The sequence below is a fragment of the Neolamprologus multifasciatus genome, chromosome 22, assembly GCF_963576455.1.
Source record: "Neolamprologus multifasciatus chromosome 22, fNeoMul1.2, whole genome shotgun sequence".
NCBI lineage: Eukaryota > Metazoa > Chordata > Actinopteri > Cichliformes > Cichlidae > Neolamprologus > Neolamprologus multifasciatus.
Window position 1 is genome coordinate 16124709 of NC_140459.1, and position 24211 is coordinate 16148919.

At 40.3% G+C, this 24211-nt stretch overlaps 1 protein-coding gene across 7 annotated transcripts in view; it reads right to left on the minus strand.

The window, feature by feature from the left end:
- Nucleotides 1-1233: 1233 nt before the first annotated feature.
- Nucleotides 1234-24211, minus strand: part of LOC146493202 (ras/Rap GTPase-activating protein SynGAP-like) — a 63400-nt gene continuing 40422 nt past the window's right edge. For 4 of the 7 annotated variants that reach the window (XM_085147829.1, XM_085147826.1, XM_085147823.1 and 1 more), the window contains 7 exons: nt 20688-20901; nt 19711-20289; nt 15767-16285; nt 15511-15672; nt 12657-12868; nt 7937-8009; nt 1234-5067 (listed from right to left, as the gene is read on the minus strand). In XM_085147829.1, the coding sequence (XP_085003955.1) occupies nt 5041-5067; nt 7937-8009; nt 12657-12868; nt 15511-15672; nt 15767-16285; nt 19711-20289; nt 20688-20901 (1786 nt within the window). In that variant the 3' untranslated portion in view covers nt 1234-5040. The remainder of the gene's footprint in view (nt 5068-7936; nt 8010-12656; nt 12869-15510; nt 15673-15766; nt 16286-19710; nt 20290-20687; nt 20902-24211) is intronic. The other 3 variants (XM_085147830.1, XM_085147825.1, XM_085147827.1) reach the window with 2 other exon arrangements.

The following is a 24211-nucleotide window of genomic DNA, read 5'->3' on the forward strand; positions in this document are numbered from 1 at the left end:
ACTTACACTAATAATAATAATAATTACAAGCGCAATCATACCTACAATAACTACCATTATAAATAAAACTACCAACATTAAACATCCACCACACAACATCAGGGGACTGGAGGGTATGGCTTATCAATGGGGCATGGCTTATTTCAAAAGAAATGTCAAGTAAATTAGGGTATTACATCCACTAGGCCTAATTCAAGTCAGAAATCCCACTGACTCTATATTTGTGACACATTAGGTCAATTGTGCAGAATGATAGCTGCCAAGAAAAATATTTTGCTTCATTCTAAAATGCTATACATCCATTTTAGAAACATAAATATGTTGATGTTAAGTACCCTTATTTAAAATATACAACATATATAATCTCATTTATTATCATTTATTATCTTGTGTAGCTGCAGCAAAGCGGCAGTTATTCTCCCTTGGGTCAACAAAGGTTCATACGACGTCTAAAATATGTCATGATTATGTAAAGATAAAGCACTTCTTCAGTAGCATCTTATATAATATTCCTCATCAAGTCTTGTTACAGTGGGGCATTTGTCACATTTTTTTATTTGGACCAAGAAAATAAACTCCTCTTCCTCTTATGTAACAAACGCTAAAAGGGAAGGTGTAAATTAAACTATTTGTAAGAATGAGATGAGAGCAGAGAGCCAGCCCAGATAAAAGCAGAGCGGTTGCTTTAGCGTTAGCACAAACCCCTCATTTAATGCGCTCTTTGAACTTTGTGTTGCTTCGGCGTTGAAATTTGTGGTTCGCTATCCTGTGCATCAAATCTCTGTGTTCCTCATAACACCTGAGAGTCAAATACCTGGAACACGCTCAATCTCATCCCACGATTCAAAAAATATTAGTATGACTGCAATGCTAATGGCACTTAAATACAATAGCCAACAGGACAGACTTTAGAAACGGTCCTGCGATGGCAACGGTTTCATACAGGAAATCCAAAAATAGAATTAAGCAATTAAACAAGCAAAATTATAACCAGTTTGTTAGCAGTAGCTTTAAAATAAAAGGAGGATTTTTAGCTTAATGGAATAAAGTACCCTCTCAGGTAACGTTACGAAACAGAAAAACAACCTTAAATTTCAAAGGGAGATGAGGGGAGGATTTCAGAGGTAGCACACTGTACCACTGCAGCTAATACAGAGAAAGTTTTCAATAATACATGGGTATACCATTTATATATATATATATATATATATATATATATATATATATATATATATATATATATATATATTCTTTAAAAACATTTTTCGCAGATTATGGATTGCAGCTTCTTGTAAAGTGAAAACAGAAGTGCAGTATAACATTTCAAAATACTGTATTGCAATGCAGGCCAGATAAATAAACGTATATTTCCAAAAGAAGACTGCTTAAAACTGCAATCCAGCATTTGTTGAAAGCACCACTGCTTGTTTGGTTACACAAAGTAGGCGAGCTATTAAGACGAATCTCTTGTCGTATTTCATCTGGAGCAAAAATGAACTTAACCAGCTCTCGTCCCACGAACGCAGCCGCAGCGCTGCAGTTTCTGGATTGCAGCATTAAGAGTTAGAATAATATAAGAATCAAATTCTTTTTTTAAACCACAACTTCAACATGCCTGAAGGCCTACCCTTGATTCGAATACATTTTACATATAAGAATAGATATACATGAAGCTATTTTATACAGTTCTGGTAACATAAACATTTAACTTTGTATCATTGATATTTATCTTGAAATAAAATGTCTTTTTAAAGGCAAAGAGGTTAGGATAAATGATATCAACCATGAAATTTGTAATGTAAATGTTTCTAACATACAGAGTTAACCAACACACTGCTTATTAATTCATCACCTGACTACAAAAAGAAAAAGACATTTAATATACAAAGTTTACAGCTTTTTGTATTGGCATTGTTATTTTGGGCCCTGTGGCACAGACTGTAAGGCAGTCAAATCCTATGCACATATACTACATATCCCTGCTTGTAAACGTCTTATTGTTCAGTTGGTTTCACTGTGTCCTCTCTCATTTCTCGGATTTCTGACCATTTCTCACTATACTCCCATGTTGTATAATGCAAAAGGCTGAATGCCACACTCTTCTGGAAAAAAGCAGAAGAGTCAGCAGGTTGGATTAAAAAAGATGCCTTCCAATTAGAAAGCCGTGTCAAAGTAGTTTTCTTTTTTTTGTAAATTTTGTTTTTTGTACATCAGTATATCTGACAGCAAACCGACTTGCTCGTCCTTGCATTTAAAAAGCACATGCAGAACTGTTGCACACCTATGCTTCAGAGACATTAAACACAACAGATGAGTAACTCACTACTTGTTATATAAGATTTGCGTCCGGGTGAACGTCTCGTTTTAAGACCATGTTTGTTAAATTTTCTTTATTTATATTTCACTTTTCAAACCAGGGTTACAAAGTGTCAAGCAGCAAAATCAACACAAAAAAAACACATTAAAAATAAGATACACATAAAAAAAAATACCAGGCATGATAGGCTGGTTTAGGCCAAGTTAGAACCACTACACTCAATGAAATATTCCTAAAGCCTAAGGTGATGCTTTAAAATGGACATTTTGCATCGCTAAGAGCAAAAAGAAAAACCCCAAATAAATCCAGTTTACTTTGTAAGAGAAGCATCAGCCTAACACTGTTTGATAATCTCATCATGAAAACGGTTGCTGGTTAATTTTGTTAGTTCACTGAATTGCTAATTATTGCAGTTCTACTTGAAAAGAGCACACAGGCAATTAAGGTAACTAATTAAGCTAATTAAGCTCCTATGAGGTCAGGAAAACTGTGAGCTGTGTTAGTGTTATCTTTTCAAGACATTTCTGAAAACATATCATAAACAACAAGAAATTAAGTAGTAATATGAATTAGGATCTGCTGGAAGTTAGCACAACAAACGTCCCAGACCTTTAGGCTGTTTCCGTCTTTATTAAACGTGGGGAGAAGTTAACCTTTGGACCATTAACATATAGATCACTTTCTTTAAAATGGTAAACTAAGGCATCGGCCTTGGCCAGGGGAGTTAGGTAGTTATTAGGAAGGAAAAACTGTCATGTCTCCAAAACTCCAACAGTCCCAGTTTATAGCACAAACCCTGGGAGTCTTTAAAGACCTGTGTTTGAAAGCAGGATTTAGCCTCATCCAGGTAACTTGAGGCTTTGCCCTGGATTTCATTATTACAAAAGGCGCTAGACTTTTAACCCGTGTACATCACCTTGGCCACTTCTGCTGCTGACCTGCAGTCCAGAGCAGGTTATCTTTGAGATCAGAGATCAACAAATACAAAATCAGTAAAGTATCAACCAATTCACTATTCCTGGAAGATCCCTCAGAGCACATATTTGTACTCGTGGACTTTATACCAAATTATATTTTAATATTTGTTGCTCTTAGACCCTTGAACACCAGCTGCAGGAATAAAAGCTAAAACCATCCTGTAAGCAACAATATTGATTTAATGGCGTAACTATCAGATTTCCCTGTGACTCAGTGACAGAGCACTGATACTGCTTCAGATAGGTTAAACTTTCTAAATACAGCAGCCTTTCCAGCCTCACTGAAAAAAGCACTTAAAGCGTACACACATTCATGCACCGCTTTTAACACTACTCTACAGCGCCTTTCTACTGTTTTGTCTGCAGCAGCTCTGTTGCTTTACATATTTTTCTAATATTATAGTTTTGCTTACTTTTGTAAAATCAGTCGCTCTGCTGCTAGTGGTCTCATAACTGCGATTGGTCAGATGCTGCTAATGCCACTCCTTTAATGTAAACGTAGCTAGACGGATAAACTCTGGGTGAACTTATTAAGTTGGTAACCACCTTGATGTGACCGCTGAGCCTGACTGCAAATGTTAGGGTAAGTGAAGCCAGATATCCTGGGTATGCTTAACTTGCTCCGTAGCACAGGACTTGGTTCAAGCACAGATGGCATCACTGACAGGATCATTTTCTCTGATCAGCCAAAGCCCCTCCAGACACACCAAGAAGGCTAACTAGTTCTCTCACACTGAATAAAACTGGTGAAGTGCATCTTTAAACCGAATGTTTACATTCTCCCATAATTTTTCTTTAATGCTGCGTTGAAACACTTTGTAGCACTGTTTTGAAATGTTAGATTTACTGTAGTTTATCACAATTATCACTATTAATAATACTATAAAGTTAATTTAAACTTATTTTTGTAAAGCATTCTCCGTTATTGCAAAGATTTTAGTAGCTTTACGAAATAATTTTTCTGTACACTGAAAGTCAAGGCTTTACACTGCGTGCCAGGACAAAGTAAACCAACGAGAAGATTCAGATTGTACTTAAACACTTAAGGTGACTGTAGGACTTGTTTGGCATCTTTTTAGATGGAATGCATGTACTAAAAAGGATGCAAAAAAAATCATGATAACCACCTTTTCTTTTTTTTTTGTGAAAATACTTTTGCAATGACAATATGTTACTATATGATTTCACCAGAGCCAAATAGTAAAATATGTCTTTGCTTGGGCCCTGCATCAGAGGATAACAGCTGGCAAATGATTCGACGCCTGTCGCTCGTCACAGGCGTCACCATGAAGGGATATTGTGCTTATAAAAAGCCTATTTTACATTTTGTCTGCAGCCACCTTAGCGAGAAGAAACCGTGCTGCGCGTAGGAGGGAACACCGTGAGTACATCTTTATCCCCCAGAGTTTTGCACACCTCTTCTTACTTTTTTCCCGATTAAATAAAGAAACTCAGTAGGTATAGTATTGCCATTGTTGTGGCACTGGCTCATAAGAAGATTCACTTCCCACATTGGTCCTCATGCTAAGCTGATTGTCAAGTTCTGGTACAGGCTAAGTTTGAATATGTGCAAGATTTTTTTTTTTTTTGTCATTATTTATTTAAGAATGTGAGTTGACGCCTCCAGTAGTCCTGCTGGATCCACTGCAGAGCTTTGTCTTGATGGGGGTTGTTAGAGAAGGGTCTGAGTCAGTCTTCTTAAACAGAAGTGACCATCATGAACTCTGGTCACTTTGGAACTGGCAGTCAGGATCCATATCCCTGGCTGATAGACTAAAGGGAGAGAAAAAGGGTCAAATTACTACTTTTCTTCATTTAAATCTTCATGAGGGTGGGAAATAGGATTTCCAGCTGAGAGTTAGATGACAAAACCGATACCACACATGTTTGTATAGCATATAAAAAGCTGGTTAGCTTTGTTTAGCACAAAGACTGGTAACAGCTAGTGTGGTTCTGTCAAAATCTGTTAGCTGGTAGGCAGTAGGTGCTTTCAGAGTGCAGAGACTTTTTCAGAGTCACTGTCAGTCTTTATAACTCAATGTACTCGATTATTATTAGGTAGTTACCACAAAGTAAGTACTTATATTTAATGCACAAGAGTTGCCAAAGCAAAATATAAAATGTTGGTTAGCAATTACCCCAAACTTGCTACTGGCCATCTGCTATAACAAGAGGTTATGTTATGGTATCAGCTGCCCTCAGGTCATTACAGCACTTCAGACCTCCTATTAGTGATGAGAATGCAAATACAGGGAAAAAGACTTAAAAAGGCTATTTAGTTCACAGGTTGCACTCCACAGTTGGCAGTCACAGTCAGGTGCAGTACTGTGCAAACACGTCTTGAGCCACCATTCATTTCTTTATATTTTGCTAGAAAAATTGAGAAAAGGTGCAAACTTATTAAACTTATTAAATGGACATAAACCAAAAACAGAATGTACAGTTCTAATGATCTTTAAAGTCAACACTTGGTAATGACCGTCTTCATTTTTCAGCACAGCCTGAACTCTTGTAGACAGCTATCTTGTAGTTTCTTAAGTAGTCTTCAGGAACTGTTCTCCAGCCTGCGTGAAGGACATTCAAAGATCTTTTTGGGATGTTGGCTGACTTTTGTTCTGTTCATCTTCAAGATGATCCCACATTGCTTCAGTGATGTTGAGGTTCAAGCTCTGTGGAGGCCAATCAGTGACTGAGGGTGTTTTATTGTTGTTCTATCCAGGTATGAATTTACTGCATTGGCGGTGCTGAAAAACAAAGCCGCTGCCAATCAGATGACTTCCAGATGATATTGCACGGTAGATCAAAATTAGTATTTTTCTGCACTAATGATTCCATCAAATTTGAAAAAATCCCCAACACAACTAGCTGTAGACACAGACTGTTGTACCTCTCTTCTGACCGCCTCTGTAAACATTGATGATTACTTTCAGTCCAGTTCTTGTGTAATTTGGCATACCTCAGCCTTTTCTACCCATTTCCCTTCCTTAAGAATGGCCTTTTGGGTGGCCATCCTTCCAAAGACATCATTTCTAATAAGGCTTCAAATGCCTGATGAATCAGCTGAAGGGCCAGATGCATCTCTCAGGTTTTGTCAGGTCTTTGCTGGATTTTTCCTGTTTCTTCAAGACATGACTTACTGTTCATCTGCTGTAGGTAGTTTATTTTTTAGGCCTGACACTTGTTCCCCCCCCCCACACTACACATCATGCCAAGATTACAGCGAATAGCTCTTTTGCAATCACCATGTTGGTATAAAAATACTGTTTTATGCCCATCAAACTGTGTTTTCATCAGCAGTTTTTGTAGATTTAACTGAAGAAATTGGCACAAATTGTGTATGTAAAAAAAAACCCATAAAGAACTGAGGGGTGACTCAAGATTTTGCACAAGACTGTAGCCACCAGAGAGGTTTGGACTGAAAGCAACTATTGCAAAACAACCAGCAGAGGTTCCAGACCAACACATAACCTACTCTTCACTTTTAATCTAGAGTAAACCAAAACAATGCAGGGTCAGTTTCATTGATTTTTTTTAGTTTGATATTAGCTTTAATCCAAATCTGCTGTTAATACATCAATGATGAGGCCTCTGAGGTGCATGAAAGACACCTTGGAAAAGGCCAGAGTAGCTGTTTTTCCCCCAGTTTCCAGTCTTGGTGTTAAGCTAAGCTAACGTTTGCTAGCAGCAGTTTCAAATCTTCTATAAAGATTTTTTTCCATCTAATTCCTTTGAAGAAGGCAGACAAACATGTCTTAAACCATTTGTTTAAATTTCCGTTTCGGTCATGAGGAGGCTCATCGTAATTAGCACAACTCCCCCGATCTGAAGGAATAACATTTCTCAACACATTTATTCTTCTTCAGCGAGTATTTACCCCATGACAGCACTTTGAGCTAAAAGACGAATCCTACTTAGCGCTTAGCCCAAATGAAACTGTTTTACTAGGGTCTAAATTTGGTTGCAAGGTTTGATTGTTTTTCCTCATCACTCACTCACATTTGTTTGAGAAGTCTGGTGTAAAAACATTTACAATCTCACATCTCGCAGGCCCATTGAAGATTTCTATGTGTGGTCTGTATTTTCCAGAGGCTATTTTTACTGTTTGCTCCTGACACCGAGAGCTTCAAAAGAAGGTGACAGTATATTTTTAAGTACAGCACATTTCGGCACTAACTCAGCAGCCGCGCGCAGCCTCTTCACCTGCGTCACCATTCAGCCCACATGGTGCATTCATGAAACCAAGCCCTGAAGGATTACTGTGATGCTGCTGGTGAGTCACAGTCAAGGTTTTCTAATGATGAATGCGTGTTTTTGTGGTAAATAACATTCGGTTTCTGTGTTGAAGACGTGCTATTCCTTCACATAGACACACTCAGTACATAAACCCCAGGTGTTGATTTTGAGAATCAGCGCCATTCCCCCTTCAGGCGTGTGCAGTAAATGGTAAGATGTGATTTCAGATGTGACATATGTACTTTTGAAAGATGGGGATAAGCGGCGTGTATGACAGCTGCAAACTTTTCCCCTGCACTGGCTTTGCGGCAAATGCTCTGGATGTGATGCAAGAATGAAGCAAAAGTGTTTTAGGACATGACTGGATTAGCGAATAGGGATGATAAAAGAGGTAGACACAGGCACAAACCTGGTCTGTGAGGATTCGAGGCTTAATATCAGGAATGGCACCCCCTCTCAGCTCATCTTCCACAGCCATGAGTCTGACAACAGGGAAATAGAAACAAACATACCGGTTGACAAAAATAGAATAATGAAGCCGGTGTTCTTCAGTTTTACTGTAGGATTATGCGGCCATATGATGATATTAAGGTCTTGACATGTTTGTGGGCACATTCAGCCATCCTCAGAGCTGCCTGAAGCTGAATCAGAGCCTCCCGAGGCTCTGATTCAGCTACTGAGGAAGTTCACATTCAACTGTGGAGATAGAGAATTTGTGAAATGAGTGTGTTTAAGACGGTTAAGTGTACACCCATCTTTTCATATGGTTGCAACCCAATGAGATGACATGTTAGCTTTGTGCATTTTGTAAAAATTTAGCTTTCAGAAGGGAATTTATTGTGGTACACCAGCATCTCATTAGTTATAAACTCAACTTCATTCCAAGTAGTATTTGCCCCAAAGCTATTATCTTTGTTATTCTGGCCTGGTTTCCTCCTCCTTTTAATACTTACTACAGTAAAATCAATGAGTGTTAAATAACTTGACACATAACCACACCAGAGGTGTTTACGTTGATATTCTAGTTTAATGGGTGTGAAGTTTCTGGCATTAGTTATATTTAAATGTACCACATTTGGGAATTATGCCTAATTTGCTTTCTGTTCGAAGGTTTGAGATTATCTCGACTCTACTCTGCAAGTAAACGGTACCCTGTGGAAACAAAAATCTGATGCCATTTAACCAATGTGGAGAAAGGAGAAAAACAAAATAAAACAAGAACAATAATGATGCTTTGTATGCGAGTCACATCTCAAATGGTGGAAAACTGCAAAAACAAAATTAAAGAAAATACTGGCAGCTCCCAGTGCTTCTCCTCAGCCCCCTGGTAGATGCAATTATGATATCAATTTCAAAATCCTACCTTTTTCTTCATCAAACTCACAAGATTATTAGAAAACTTGACCTCTGTCCTTAAATTTGAGAACACTGAGAATCAAACTCAGAATAATAATGAGTTTTAGTAGATGCACCTATGGTATCAGTTTTAAACTCTTATGTCACCTCGTTCTGTAGTTATGGCATTCACCAATACCCCATCAGTCTTTTACTGCTGATATATAGCAGCCGGATAGATTTAGTCATACTAAGTGTTAGCAACATCAGGAAGAAGGAACATGAGAAGCCTGAGAAATACCAAGGGCTGAGAGAGGTGCTTGAGAAGATGTGGAGGGTGAAAGTAACAGTGGTCCTAGTAGTAATCGGAGCACTTGGTGTAGTGACTCCCAAACTGGGCGAGTGGCTCCAGCAGATCCCAGGAACAACATCCGAGATCTCTGTCCAGAAGAGCACAGTCCTAGGAACAGCTAAGATACTGCGCAGGCCTCTGGTAGAGGATAAAAGCTTGAAAGATAAAGACCACCCACAGGACAAGTGTGTAATTTTTACATATATACATTTTTTTTCCTTTTTTAAGCACTACACTCTTCATACCCTTTCTTGGACTTATTAAACAGAGCCAGCTGCTGATTGGTGAATAAACCTCTGATTACAGGTTATGCACAGCCAATATGAATGGTCTCCCTCGCTGCATTAGTTTTTTAAATTTTTCTGCAGTTTTTGTGACGAATGACACATTAGGTGGGAACGGACCATTAAAGTCTAACCACTCGCACAGATGGGATGTTTTAGTCTAATGCACTAGTGGCACATCTATAATAAATCTGTTTCCTTCGTTCTTTAATGCATTCTGTTTCATGCAGTGCTCCCAAAATTTCAGCCTTGCACACTTGTGAATATACAGCATGTATGTATAATAGTGGAGTGTACATAGGTGGACTACATCTTATGCAGAAGGTGCAATGTGAAACAGATACGACTCTGCAAGGTGGTGTCAGGGGAGCATCGGATGGCAGTGTGTAGGTTGACACACAATCGAGAAGAGGAAGTGAGTAAAGACAAAGATTAAGTGATGGAAGATGAAGAAGGAAGAATCCTGCACAGTGCTGGATGAAGAGTACAAAGGTGGTTGACATATTTGATGTGGAGATATCTAGAAGAGAGGGCAGAGCATTTATTGACCAGCGTGGTTAACTCAATTTTAGCACATGAGATGTCTAAGGAAAGTAGAAGACATGCACTAGAACCAGTTTTAAAGAACAAGGGCGATGTGAAGAGATGTAATAACTACAGGGGGTGGAATAAAGCTCATGAGCCATACCATGAAGATATGGGAAAGAGTTGTTGAAGCTAGGCTGAGAGGAGGCTTGGAGTTGGTGGCACTAACTATAAGACAAGTGGTGCAGGTGGAAGAGCTGAAGATAAAGGAAAGGACCAGAATGGACAAGATTGGAAATGACTACTTCAGAAGGACAGCTCGGGTTGAGCTTTCCAAAGAGGCAAGACTGACATGGTTGGACATGTGCAGAGGGAGGAACGTAGATCCATCGGATAGGAGACACTGAATATGGAGATGCCAGGCAGCAGGAAAAGAGGAAGACCACAGAGGAAGTTCATGGATGTAGCTGAGGAGGACATGCAGAGTGCTGGGATGAGATGGAGGCAGATGATCCACTGTGGATAATCCTAATGGGAGCAGCTAAAAGAAGAATACTTGTGATTATACCATACTGTGCATAAGGCTTGAGTGAACCCTCATTTCTTTATCTTTCGCTTTGAAGGAGGCCGACTTTGTCTTCTTTTTTTTTTTTAAAAAGTGATTTTTTTTTAAAAAGTGATCTTTATTCAAGCATAACTGAAACATAGAAACTCAAGGGATGAATGAGTGTTGTGTCTACACATCATAGACAACTTATCAAAGAACCAATTTGAAATGGTTTCTTCAGGAACGTTGTTACTAGCAGTGTGTTCTCATTTTTTTCTGTTGAATCTATGAAAAATGCCAAAGATTGCACCGTTTGAGAGGCATAGAATATTATCATTGAACCACAATGGTGATTCCAAAAAGAGCTTTGAGGAAAATCTCTCCTTGATATCTCCTTGACCAAAAAAAAGAGACATCAGGCCTAAAAAAACATCTACAGCAGATGAACAGTATCTGAAAGTCTCATCCTTAAGACATACAAAAAAAAAATCCAGCAAAAAACTGACACAGGAAGTGAGAGATGCATCTGGACCTTTTGTTCACTCAAGCCTCGTCAGAAATAATCTGAATAGAAGAGTGGCTGTCAAGAAGCCATTCTTAAGGAAGGTAAGCAGGAAGAAAAGGCTGAGGTATGGCAACAGGTCCTAAGGAGTGATGAATGTAAATTTCAAATTTGAGATAAATGTCTACAGCCATCTATAAATATTCAGAATTTAAGATAGCGTTATTAGAGATCGCATGAAAACTGAGATACGTAATATTAGTTTTGAGGTGCCATGCAATACTATCTGGACATCATAACAGGAACAGCTTCATTTATTAGCATGACAATGATCCTAAACACACTGCCAATGCAGTAAAAGCCTACCTGGATAGAAAAACACACAGTGGAATGCTGTCATAGATGGGCCTCCCCAGAGCCTGGACCTTAACATTATAAAGCAGTGTGGGATCATGTTGATAGAAAACAGAACAAAAAAAGCAGCCAACATCCAAAGAAGAGCTCTGAATGTCCTTCAAGAAGACTGTAGAACTATTCATGAAGACTACTTAAAGAAATGACATGAAAGCTGCATCAAGGGGTTCAGGCTGTGTTGAAGAATAAAGGGGCAGGGGGGCTTAAAATTATATTAACTCTGTTAATTGCTACATCTATTTACCATTTTTCCAGGCAAAATATAAAGAAATGAGCAGCAACTGAAAACATTTGCACAGCGCAGTATCCACTGTATGTGCTGTGTAACATGCGTAAAAATAGGTGGATGAATACACAAAAGGTGACGATCAGTTGATTTTACACAAAAATTCCACAGAGTCAAAGCAGGGCGTTTAGCTTGGCGTAAAGAGTTTTCAAAAGTAAGTAAGTAAGCAAGAAATACATGATGAAATCCTCTGAATCCTATAAAAAAAAAAAACAACAGAAATCTAAAAACTAATGCTAACGCTACGGTTAAGCTAATGCTAACTGTTTCCAATCTTCTCTCTAAACTCTCTGCAAGAAAGAAAGAGAACATGTTTCCCAAAATGCTGAACAATGATACATGTGGCATGACGCGAGCTGCATTTCAGTACTTAATGTTTAGTCATAGTTTGTGAAGGTCTTTGAGTTTAGTTTCGAATGGCATTTAATGCTGCTTCCTCCACTCAGCCGAGCGGCGTTATTCTGAGCTTCAGAACAGCTAGAGGCAATTTCTGGAAACCTAGAGAAGCTGGTGACCATCTTTTAACCACCTTTTAGAGCTTCAGTCTACAGCACGCAGTGCTTTTAAACAAAATGGACTGCTAATGACAGAAGTCTTTATCTGACCAGGTTCCATGAGTGTTGAGTGTAACCCATGCTAAAAGCACCATTTCTGTTTCATCGCACTCCACTTTACAGTTAGATATTTTATTGTGATGTTGGGCATTATTTTAAAACTTAGTGTTGACTTAAAGTTTTGGTTATTTCATGAATTTAATAACAACTTGTGCGAGCCAACTAAAAAATGTTTATCAGTGTGATAAATCTCATTAGCGCGATGAAGCCCGGCAGTAACTGGCACAGCCTCACGTCTGCCAGCCTGAGCTTGAACGCCACACTAATCACCTGTTGATGATGCCTTTGATTTGAGAGTCCTTCTCCATTTGCTGCTGCTTCAGGCGGCGCTCGCTGTCTTCCAGGCGGTTCTGATACTGCTGCAGGATCTTGCTGGTCTGTTGTTCCTGCGACAGAAGTCGCTGCTCGTATTCTTCAAGTTTGCGATGAGACATCTTCAGTCGCTCCTTTAACGAGTGAATTTCTTCTTCGTATTCTCTAACCTGAAAGAATGAATGAAATAATTGCACTTCACTCATGTCATTATTGGTATTCAGAAAAAAAAAAATCCTGAATGATGAGTGATTTTATCCATGGAGACGACACTTTGTTGTTCAGTTCTCTTTTATGCTGAGCAACAAGTGGGATAAATGTGAAGTGGAGTAGTGTTGGGCTTTAATGCGCACCAGTTTCAATCTCTTAAGCACTGCATTGTTTCTAAAATAGGCGCAAGTGTGGGAGTTATTCATTATACAAAATGCTTTCTGCCAATACCCCTGCATAATTGTGTTAAAGCTCCAATCTGGAAGCAAGAGAAGCATGTATATGTATAAAAATCAACTGCACTCTTTTTATATTTAGCCAATCTTCCATTTGAGGTCATCTCCTTGTGCACCTCTGGGCTGCTTCCAGCGTGGCTGCTATTTTTACAAGTCCTGTTCTGACCATTTGTGCATATGTGTGATTTCACAAGGGAACTCAAACTTGTGCACAGAGCAAATATCAAATTCTGCATCAGTCTGATTCAACTGATCCACACAGAAATGAAAGATCCTCACACACCAGTTTGTCTTTTTGTTGATTTTTACTGTGTTGTACAATTTGTACCCTCAGGGCCAATCTGTCAGCGCAGTATCCTAAACATTATGAGGCATCTGAGGGAGAACATTTGGTCGACGACCTCAGCTGTGACAGGTGCCAGCATACGACAGTCCTCCCGCATGCATTGACTTTAAAAAAAAAAGGCATTTTTGTGTTTGTTTTATTTTTTAAACACAGCAACACAATATTCAGTCATCACCATGCTTTATAATAATAATAATAATGGATTTATATAGCGCTTTTCAAGGCACCCAAAGCACTTTACAATGCCACTATTCATTCACTCTCACATTCACACACTGGTGGAGGCAAGCTACGGTTGTAGACACAGCTGCCCTGGGGCAGACTGACAGAAGCAAGGCTGCCATATCGCGCCATCTGCCCCTCTGGCCAACACCAGTAGGCAGTAGGGTAAAGCGTCTTGCCCAAGGACACATCGACCAGGACAGAGAGCCCGGGGACCGAACCGGCGACCTTACGGTTACAGATGTGCTTCCCAACCCCCTGAGCCACGGTCGCCCCAAAATTTCTTTATAAGAAATTTGAATCTGCACAGCTGCTTCTTCTAAATTAAACTTCAGTTAAAGGGTCCTGATCAGACACAATGAAGGAGATCCAACACACACCGCAGATGCACAAGTGGTCAGAATGTGACCGCAATGATCAAAGTGATTCATGGCTACGCAAGGATGACACTTTTACAGCCCTATAAAAAACTAAGTACATCTTTAAAGCTTCTATAGGAACTAGGAGGGTAAGCAGAGGGCAGGTACTGCTAATCAAATGCACTTGATTAACTGATCTTCAACAACTGTGAGCTCTTCTAGAAAAGCAGAAGTTCTGGCAGTTTGCTGGTCTGGTGCATTCAGGTAATAGTTAACACAATGCCACAATCTTCCTCCGAGTGGACGTCCCAGTTATTTCATCCCAAGGTCAAATGGCAAAATGCTCAGTGAAATGACAAAAAACCCGAGAGATACATCTCAGACTTTACAGGCCGCAGTTAGATGTTAAAGTTTATGACAATAAAATTTGAAAACGACTGAACAAGTACGGTTTGTTTGGAAGGGTTGCCAGAAGAAAGCCTGTTTTCTCTAGAAAGAATAAACCACAATACTTTCACAACAAAACCCTTTGGACAGACCAGACCAAAGTGCAGATGTCTGGCCATAATGCCCAGCACTACGTTTTGCAGGAACCAAACACCAGCACAAAACACTTCATACCAGCTGTCAAGTACGGTGGTGGAAGGGTGATAATTTGTGCTGGTTTGCAACCACAGAGCCTAAACACATTGCATTAACTGAGTCAACCATAAACTCCTCTGTACACCAATTATTCTGGAGTCAAGTATGAGGTTATCTATCTGACAGCTACAGCTTGGCCCACATTGGGTCATGCAGCAGGACAATGATTGAAATGACTGAAATTTCAATAAATGACTACAGTGAGCATATGAGTGTGCTTGGTGTTTTCTTCTCTGGGGACACAGTGACCAGCATTTTATTTGTTGTGCATAAAAGCTGAAGTGGTTTTCAAGGCCAAAATGTTGTTTTCAGGATCTGGAAGTCCTTCTGAGTCCTTTAGAAAATGTGTTATGAAACAGTACACACCGGTTGTTCAAACAACCTTAAAACTAAGCTTTTATTCCCATAAGCCACACATTGAGCTAGATGTGTACTATAAAAAAAATATGAAAAACAGGGTTACGGGGCTATAGGTAAGGCACAATTTGGTGTGACGGTGCTTCCACAGCGCAAAACTATGACATCACTACAATGTGATCGGTCACTTGCAATGTCAAATCTGGACAAGCACTGGTTTTGGCAATGATATTAGATCAAACTCTATCAATCTATCCTTATTAAACTCCACGACACCTTAAATTTTCTTTATTTACCAAATGGAAATGAAGATTAACAAACACCCAACACTTCACAGAAAACTATGATGACCCCAGTTTCACACTTTTAGCTTCCAGTAATCAGAACATGTAAGTTATGTATATTATTTGAAGAGGAGTAGGGGGAAAAAAATTGCTAACCCTTTCCAGCCGCGACTCATCCATACTCTTTGAGTACTCTTTGAGTTGGCCCTCACGGTCCGGCCGCAGGCTCTCGATGTCAGCAGAGAGATGTGGCATGTTGGACACCCAGGCAACCGTCCGCTCATTCAGGGACGGGGTGTTCAAAGTGGACTGAGAACCCTGAAACAAGCACGTATTGGTTTAAGTAGTTAGATTCTGTCCCATGACATTTAACAGTGATTCTTGTGTATATTTTTTTCATTTTGAAACTTACCTGCTTATTGACGACTGGCTTGAGCAGATGCTGCTGTGGCGGCTGCAGCTGTGACTGCTGAGGCTTCTTGGTGCTTTTTGTGGGCGTGTCCGTTGCCTCCTCTGCACCTGCCGGCGGGACTTGGTTCTCTTTGGCGGAGCTCGTCTGGTACGGGAGCCCAGGAGCCGGACTGTCTGTCACCGACAGCTGCCCGTCCTGCTGCGTCTGCACCGTCGGCTGCTGCGTCTGCTGCTGCTGCTGTTGTGGCTGCTGCTGAGCCTGCCGGGATTTTGGCTGACTGCCGCTCGAGTTTGTTTCAGAAGAGTTGAGGAGGAGGTTTCTGCTCTGAGGACGGACCTTTGGAGGCGTGGAAGTGGCCGGGGTGTTAATGGACCGCTGGGACTTGAGGTGCTGGGCGGCGATGGATGTCTGGCGGACAGGATGGACTGTGGTGGGAGGCGTGGCCAAAGATGCAGGCGTGCCTGTGCCTGTGGGTGTCTGAGATGTGACGCCCATCAGGTGCTGCTGCTGAAGAGACTCCTAAGAGAAGAAGAGAAATAAAGGCAAATAATTAATAATGCTCACTCAACCTTTCTGACTTATTGAACAGAGGTGCATGTGAAAACACAAAAGCAGCTGATTGGACATCAGCCTGTCTTTAACCTTTACTTTGCTCTGTATTTAATGGCTACTACCTCAGTGCCACACATATTAATTGAAACCCAGGGTTTCTGGGTTCGGCCCTTAGGTGAGTATATAACCACCAAAAGCTGATGTTTCGTTCTGACACTGGAGACATAAACACACCCGCCCCAGTTAACCCGAGAGGTGTGGATGGTCATGAATAGCCATTTAGTGTTAAAACATCAGACATATGCATATGAATAAACAGATAGATGGATAGAAGGAAAGGTAATGAATTCATAAAGCACTCTCCTGATTACACCATCTGCATTAATACGCAGGAGGCTTGTGATGTTTGTTCCATTAAAGCCCACGCATCAGGACAGAAATAGCTCAACTACATGACACCGTCATTAAACGCTATCATTTTACACAGATGTCATAGTAAACTTGTCACTGTGATGGATCAACCACCCCAAAAAGCCAAAAAGTTCACTACAAGCCGTTTCATTTACATTTTTCGTAAAATGCGTGAATCTCTAAACTCTATTAAACAAATGGCAGTTTAACTTAATTGCTTTAACTCAAGTTTTCAATCTTACGACACAGACTGATTAATAACTACCCGCGTAGTATCTGCATTTCAACACTTTTTCCTGCCCTATTGACCGACCGCGAGTATCCAGCTCCGTCGAAATGAGGACACAGTGTGTGATGGATGTCAAGCGCTCTATAAAGTTCAGCAGAGCAGGCAAGTGAATGATACTTCAGTGCGTTGTCTGTAGCCTGTCAAGTACCCTTAGGTTTCTGTTGCATTTGCATATCATGCAGCTCAGGAAAGGGCCATTTAAAAGAAAACAACAAAAAAACATTTGAGCTTTATATGCAATCTGACAACCAGTCTCAACACAGCGAAAACAAAAGTGCAAGGAGAACCTAATGGACTCCAACTGCTAAACTGAATTCAGTGACTCAGTCGAGGTGTTAAACTCACACTAAGAATAAATGGCAAGCCTCGAAGTATGTTAGGCAATTTGGCTGGGAATTACCAAAAAAACCCAACCAAAACAATACAGATCTTTTTTAACAGAACTTGGCTGTGGCCGTCCTCATCACAACATCCAAAAGACGCAGTAGTGATATTTGAAATCATATATTTAGGGAATTTAAAAAAAACAAAAAAAACAAACTTGTGCAACTGTTCTGAATCACCTCCTGTTGCTCTATATTTGCTAGGAAAGTGGGAAATTGGCGAAGCATTTATTCAAACATGGAAATACATGGAAATGCAATATATGAGGTAAAAACTGCTATATAAATTCTAATGACCTTAAAAGTCAGTGTTCGGTATGACCATGGTTATTCTTCAATGCAGCCTTAACTAATTGACAAAGCTTTATTAGAATTTCTTTAAGTAATCGTCATGAATAGTTCTCCAGGTTTCTTGATGGACATTCACGGCTCTTTTTGGATATCTGCTGCCTTTTATTCTGTTTTATGCCAAGATCCATGACTGACAGTGTGCCATTGTGAGTTTTTCTATCCAGGTATGCTTTTACTGCATTGGCAGTGCTTTTGGGATCATGCTGAAAAATAAGGCTGGTTTCCAGATAACATTGCATGTCTATCAATTTTAACCAAATCTGCAACACCAGTGGCAGAAATATAGCCTCAAACCATGAAAGAGCCTCCACCATGTTTTACAGATGACTGTAGACCCTCGTGGTTGTCACTCCCCTGAGCTTGTCCATATATAATGACAATAACTTGAACCAAAAAATTACAAATCTTTTACTCAATTGGACCTGTTGTCATTGATTTTCAGTCCAGTTGTGTAATCTGGCATACCTAAGTCTTTTCTCCATGTTTCCTTTCTTTAATAATGGCTTCTTCATCGTCACCCTTCCACCGAAACTATTTCTGATGAAGCGTCATTAAACAGTAGTTAAACTGAAGGCCCAGATACTTCCTTCAGGTCCTGTGTTAGCTCTCTGCTGGATATTTTCCCCGTTTCTTCAGATACTGTTCATTCTTTGCAAATAATTTTTTAGGCCTACCGCTTCTTTTTCTGTTGTCCTCTTGTTCAGTTTCCTCAGCTTTTTTAAGGACACACTGCACACCAAGCTAAGATATGCCAAGGTTACAGCTAATCAGTCTTTGGGAATCACCTTGTTGTTGCAAAAATATTTTGCTTTTGTGCCTGATAAATTGCATTATCTTTGGCATTTTTCACTGATTTAAATACAGAAATGGGAACAAATGATGTGTCTATAAAAACAAAGTAACAAAATGGCAAAATATAACATTTAAATAATTTTTTTGCCAAGTTATATGTTGTGTGTAGAAAACACTGGTTTATCCCTTGAGTAAGGTGCCTTTTTATGCCTTAATGATTCATAGTTTAGAGTTAAGTGAATCACAAAAACCAAAAAAAACACTCCTCCGGTTTGTTTTTCACTCATTTTCAGTTCAGTCCTTGTACCTGACCATTTTCAAAGTCCAAAGAAAGCCTGGTGAAGTACCGTTCAAGACCATTTTTGAGAAAAAGTGAAAAAAATAAAATAAAAGTCTGGCTCCTTGGAAGCAAAATATAAAGAAACAAAGTGTTACTCCAGACATTTGCACATTGCTGTATTACAACACAAAATGATACCCGTTTTAACAAAAATAGCCAGCACAAACGCATTGTTTATATAACTTTTATAATATATTTTTTTAAATTAATATATTCTTTTAAGAAACAAAAGGGTGCAGTACTACTTAATGCTTTAAATCTACTCTGACATCTCCAAGGAGAGCAGACGCAAAACACGCATGTAAAACAATGAAAACACTGATGACAACAGATAAAGATGGCATGAAAGGAGGAAGTTGCAAAGTGGCTTGCAGATACAACTGTTGTCAGGCTAAAGCAGCTTAAATAGTAAGTCCTCTAAGAGATTTGCTTCATATGAGATCAGAAAAATCAAAAAGCATCAGATGAGACACCATATAATCTTTGAAAACTCAAAAAAATCCTCATATTCAAAAATTTTCCAGTCTAATGTTTTTTGATGTATAGAAATGGCTGCAAATTCCTAAACAGTTAATGACATACATTTGTTAAATCCCTTGAATTAAAGCCCAAAATCTGGACTTAAATCACATATTATGGATTATTATATTTAAAATCCACTGTAGCTGTCTTCAGAAGCAAACTGCAAAAATGTAGTCACTGTCCCTATACTTATGAGCCTAACTGTATATGTTTTGCTGTTATTTATGATAAATGATAAAGTCTTGAAAGCCAAAGAAACATCAAACTTTCTTATTCTATGTGTCAGGAAAAATTAGATTCCTACCTGAACCTGCAGCGACAGCTGGTGCCAGGCATAGTCATTGCTCTGATTCTGCCGGGTGAAATCATCACTGTAACTGTGTGAGTGGACGATGCTCGGCTGTACCAGACTGCTCTGTGACCGCAGGGCGGACAAGTCCTCGCTGCGAGAGAAAGCACTGTTGCCAAAGGCCGGTGGGTAGTCGTGATGGCCATTCTCAGGCTCAGGGGCGAGGAGAAGAGGAGGGGGAGGCTGGGCCGACTGAGCCGGGGAGTTCTGGGCGGCCAGATGGAATAGCGGATTCTGGAAAGACAGGGGGAAGTGCATAGCCGCTGCCGCCTGCTGCTGTTGCTGAGAGATGGATTCGGTCGGGCCCCCTACATGACCCATCTGGCTTATTCTCAGACCAGAGCCCGCTGAACCACTCGGCAAATGCCCGCCCATACGAAGAGGACCGCCGAGGTTCCCAAAGCTGTGGCCGAGACCTGCGATGGAGGCCTGAGAGGAGGTGAGCATGTCTCCCACAGAGTTCAGGTTGGAAATGCTGTTCATACGAGAGTCCTGAAGGTCCATCATGGACACACTTTTGTTTACACTGTGGACCTGAGAGACAGAAGAAAACAATAGAGCACCAAAGAGAAGCATAGATACTAATAAATAGCTTTTTTTGGCTCATGGCAAAGAAAATATATGTCTATATGTTGTTTTTAGGATGACCATCTGTCAAGACCTATAGATGGGAAAAACAGCACTGGGACCAATCTGAAGCTCATAGATATGGTTACTCATGTGGACTGTCCCTTTTAAATAACGAACAACCAACCAATTTGTTGTCCGACATGGGACGCCACTGACTGTTAACAGGGTCTGAATTTCTCAGACTCTAATAGAGTCATTAGCGGTTTGTTATTTCTCCTGGGTGGTATGAACAAGTGTGGCAGTCTGGCATCCATGAAAAAAAAAAGATTTTTGAAATTTATCACACATGCAAGGTGACTGACCCACAGTACCTTCGGATCAGGTTCTGTGATGTCCGAGCTGCTCGTGCAGTACGCAGGGCTTGATCGAGCCAGGGGTGGACGGGTCACATAGAACACTTCCCTCGACGAGCGAAGGTCGCGTTCAGCGTGCCGCCTCATGTTCAGGTTAGACGTGAGGGATTCTACAGCTGACACTCCAGTAGTGGGGGACGGCAGGCGAGAGATGTCTATTGAACTAAAGAAAAAATAAACAGACACCTTACCAAAGAGCTCCATCAAGATATTTCTGCTCATTATCTTCGATTATCCCATTTGATCGTCATGTGGCTTTGGCTCAGGTGGTAGAGCAGTTCAGCAGTCCAGCAACTGCAGAGCTGGCAAATTTTTTTCCTTGATACAAAGGAGGTATTTTAATATTGTAACCCCTGTTTATTGCTTGTATTGATTTAAACTGATATATATATAAAAATCTGAATAATCAGATAAATAGCTTAAATTTTTTCCAAAGTGTAGCAGTCGAATTTGAAATCTCACATTTGAAACTAAATAAAAGTGGGTTTTTCAGTCGTCAGTGATCCAGCAGGGTAAAATGGGTGACACACAAAATGAATTCTAGAACCAAAATTTCCACACCCCATCTGAAGTACAAAAAAAATAAAATAAAAATAAAAACTGTATACGTAGGGAGTATTTATGGGAAAAGTCTTAGTTTTCGATTTTGGCAGACTGATTTTATTTTCCTACTAGACACTAGAGGCCTTGTAGCAAGTCATGCATTACAACTATGAGAGTACAGTATACACTATAGAAAAAAAAATAATTATCTAATCCGACGAATGATTGCAGGTTGGCAGGTGTGTCATTCCTGATGTTGACTTTCCAGGTGTTTCATCACCGTCCTCTTAAATTTGCAATGAGCAGATTTTAAATGAATTCTTACAATTTACAGCTTCATTTTTACAGGTTTAGTTCTGGTTTCCTCCCTAACAAATAAAATGTTTGGTAAGGTGAATTTAATTGCAGTCATTGTGGAGGAATTTGGGCCCACTCTTTTTTTGTACGATGCTGCATTGAAGTTTGCAGGCATTTCTTCATGCACGGCTCTTTTAAGATCTCATCACAGCATTTCAGTCTGATTAAGGTCTGGACTCTCTTAGAGATTCACTGCTCTGCTTAGTGTTCATTGTTATGTTGCATGACCCAATTTCAGTCAAGCTTTAGCTGTCAGATGGTCTCGTTTTCAAATCTAGAATATTTTGGTATACAGATGAGTTCATGGTTGATTCACTGACTGCAAGGTGCCCAGGACATGTGTCCACAGGACAAACCCAAATCATCACTGTTAGGTTTTGCAATGTTGATTGTCATTTATGCTTAGAAATATTTAACCATATATGCTTAGAGGTGTTTAATTAATTGTGTAGTGATAGGATGTGTGATCTTTAGCAGGCTGCAAAGGCTTGGTGTGCATTCCAGAGTGTTCTGGAATCCACACCTACATCCTGGGAGCATGGGAAGAGGTCGTACCTTGTTTTATTGTTTTATGGTAGGATAAACGTGGCTATATCTGTTTTAGTCTAAGTGCCCTTTGTTTAGATAAACTGCTGGACTTTCCAGACCAGTAGGTTTAGGGAAGTCTTTATGGGGTCACGCTCTGACCCCACACACACACACACACACACACACACACACACACACACACACACACACAATCCTTTGTTCACATGTATACCTATGTAAGATGTTATATGTTAATGACCCTATGCATATTCATGTAACCACAATAAAAGGAGTGCTATGGGGAACCTGGCTGAGAGTCTGACGGGGGTCAAGTGGTGGAACGACACTTGGCTCCAGGCAGGTCTCCCTCATGCATGAGTAACATGAAGAACTTTGCCTACTTCGTGTCTTGCTTTGCTGTGTAATTATATTGTCTTCAACGTTCCAGCGAATAGGTTTAAGCTACAAACCTATCATTAATTGGTCCTTCGAGAGCCGGAGCCCTGGAGTCGACATTCACCGAGGGGAGAAGAGACACGCTGAAAGACTGACGTCAGCCAGGAAGTTCCTGTAGTAAAGTCCCGAGACGTGAGAATTTGTCATCGGGCAGGTGGATTGGCTGTCTGTCTTTTCTCCTCGATGAATGACGATCGGCGGGATTTGAGGCTACATTACACGCTAAGCAACGCCGAGTAAGTTGAGAGAGCGACTCTATAACCGCAGAACTGGGTTAGTGTCCCGAAAAAAGAGGTTTTGGTAAAATCGCCCAAGGGCCCAAGTGTCCGGTGAGTGTCCGGTTTTGAAATCGCCCTGGGTTTGTGTCCCGAGCGTCCCTTCATTGGGTTTTGTCGCGCGACTGGGTTAGTGTCCCACAACTGGGTTAGGGTCCCGAGCGGTCCGGTGTGAGTCCGGAATAGGCCTATTTTGTGTTGTTGTTGTTGTTGTTGTTGTTGTGTTTGAGTGTGTTTGTGTGAGTGAGTGTGGAGCAGAACACGTGGTCTGTGACACTGGCCATTGTTGTTATCATGGGTTCCTAAGCAACCAAGAGTGCGTCAGAGGGTGACAGACGTTTATGCTGGACTTTGCTCCTGGCAGCGCAAAGTATTTAAATAAAAGAGAGCGACGGCTCCTTAGCTGCGCGGGTTCACGCGAGCACGGTCGCGTGGGTTTCACGCGGACCTGAGCCGTGCGGTTAATCGCAGGCTTATAAATGGAAGAGATTCAAATGTTAGAAGTTTTCAGAAAACACACCAGCCTTGAAGAGCGTGTGGAGAAGGCCAGCCCACATCAGCAGCACTTAAGATATGCTCTGGTGAATGGCTTTCCCCCACCCCTTGCTGACACAAAATGTTTATTCTTTAGCTTGCCCTGATCGACAACAGCCTGTGCTCCAGACCATAGATTTAATTGAGGTGGATAATTGTTAAAAGAATCTGCATTAAGCTTAGGGTTGTTCAAATCAAGTACAATGACATATGAGATGAAGTGATATAGGCAAATATTTAAACTAATGACGTGCATAGAGGCACTTGAACTGTTTGGAAAAATTGTCATCCTAATATGAGCCATTGTTGAGATATAGAGCATGCCTGTGAAACTAATATGCTGAACCCTGTATGAAACAGCTAAAACTACTTGATGGAGAAGCTGAATTGAATATGAAAGTGCAAGTCTTTGCCACTGTGGGGCAAAGCACACAACCACTGTGTGAGGTTGCGTTGCGGTCTCTTCTGAGCTGATGATCAAGCTACACATTATCAGATCGAGAGCTGTCTGAGAACTCTTCAAAGAGAGGGAAACAGAACCGTGATAACTGGAGTGTGCAGAGTTTCCGTGAGCAGTTTTCCTGCATCTTGACTCATGTGTGTAGAGAGTTCATAGCATCAGCATCATGTTTTTGTTTATTTGTTTTGTTGGGTTGAAAATAATTAAATAAACTTGTGATCATATTTATGGATCACCATGACACATGCCATTGGCCAAATGATTTATTTATGCAGATGAAAAAAGTGAGTGTGAATGTGTCTGACGTCACAGTGTTTTTG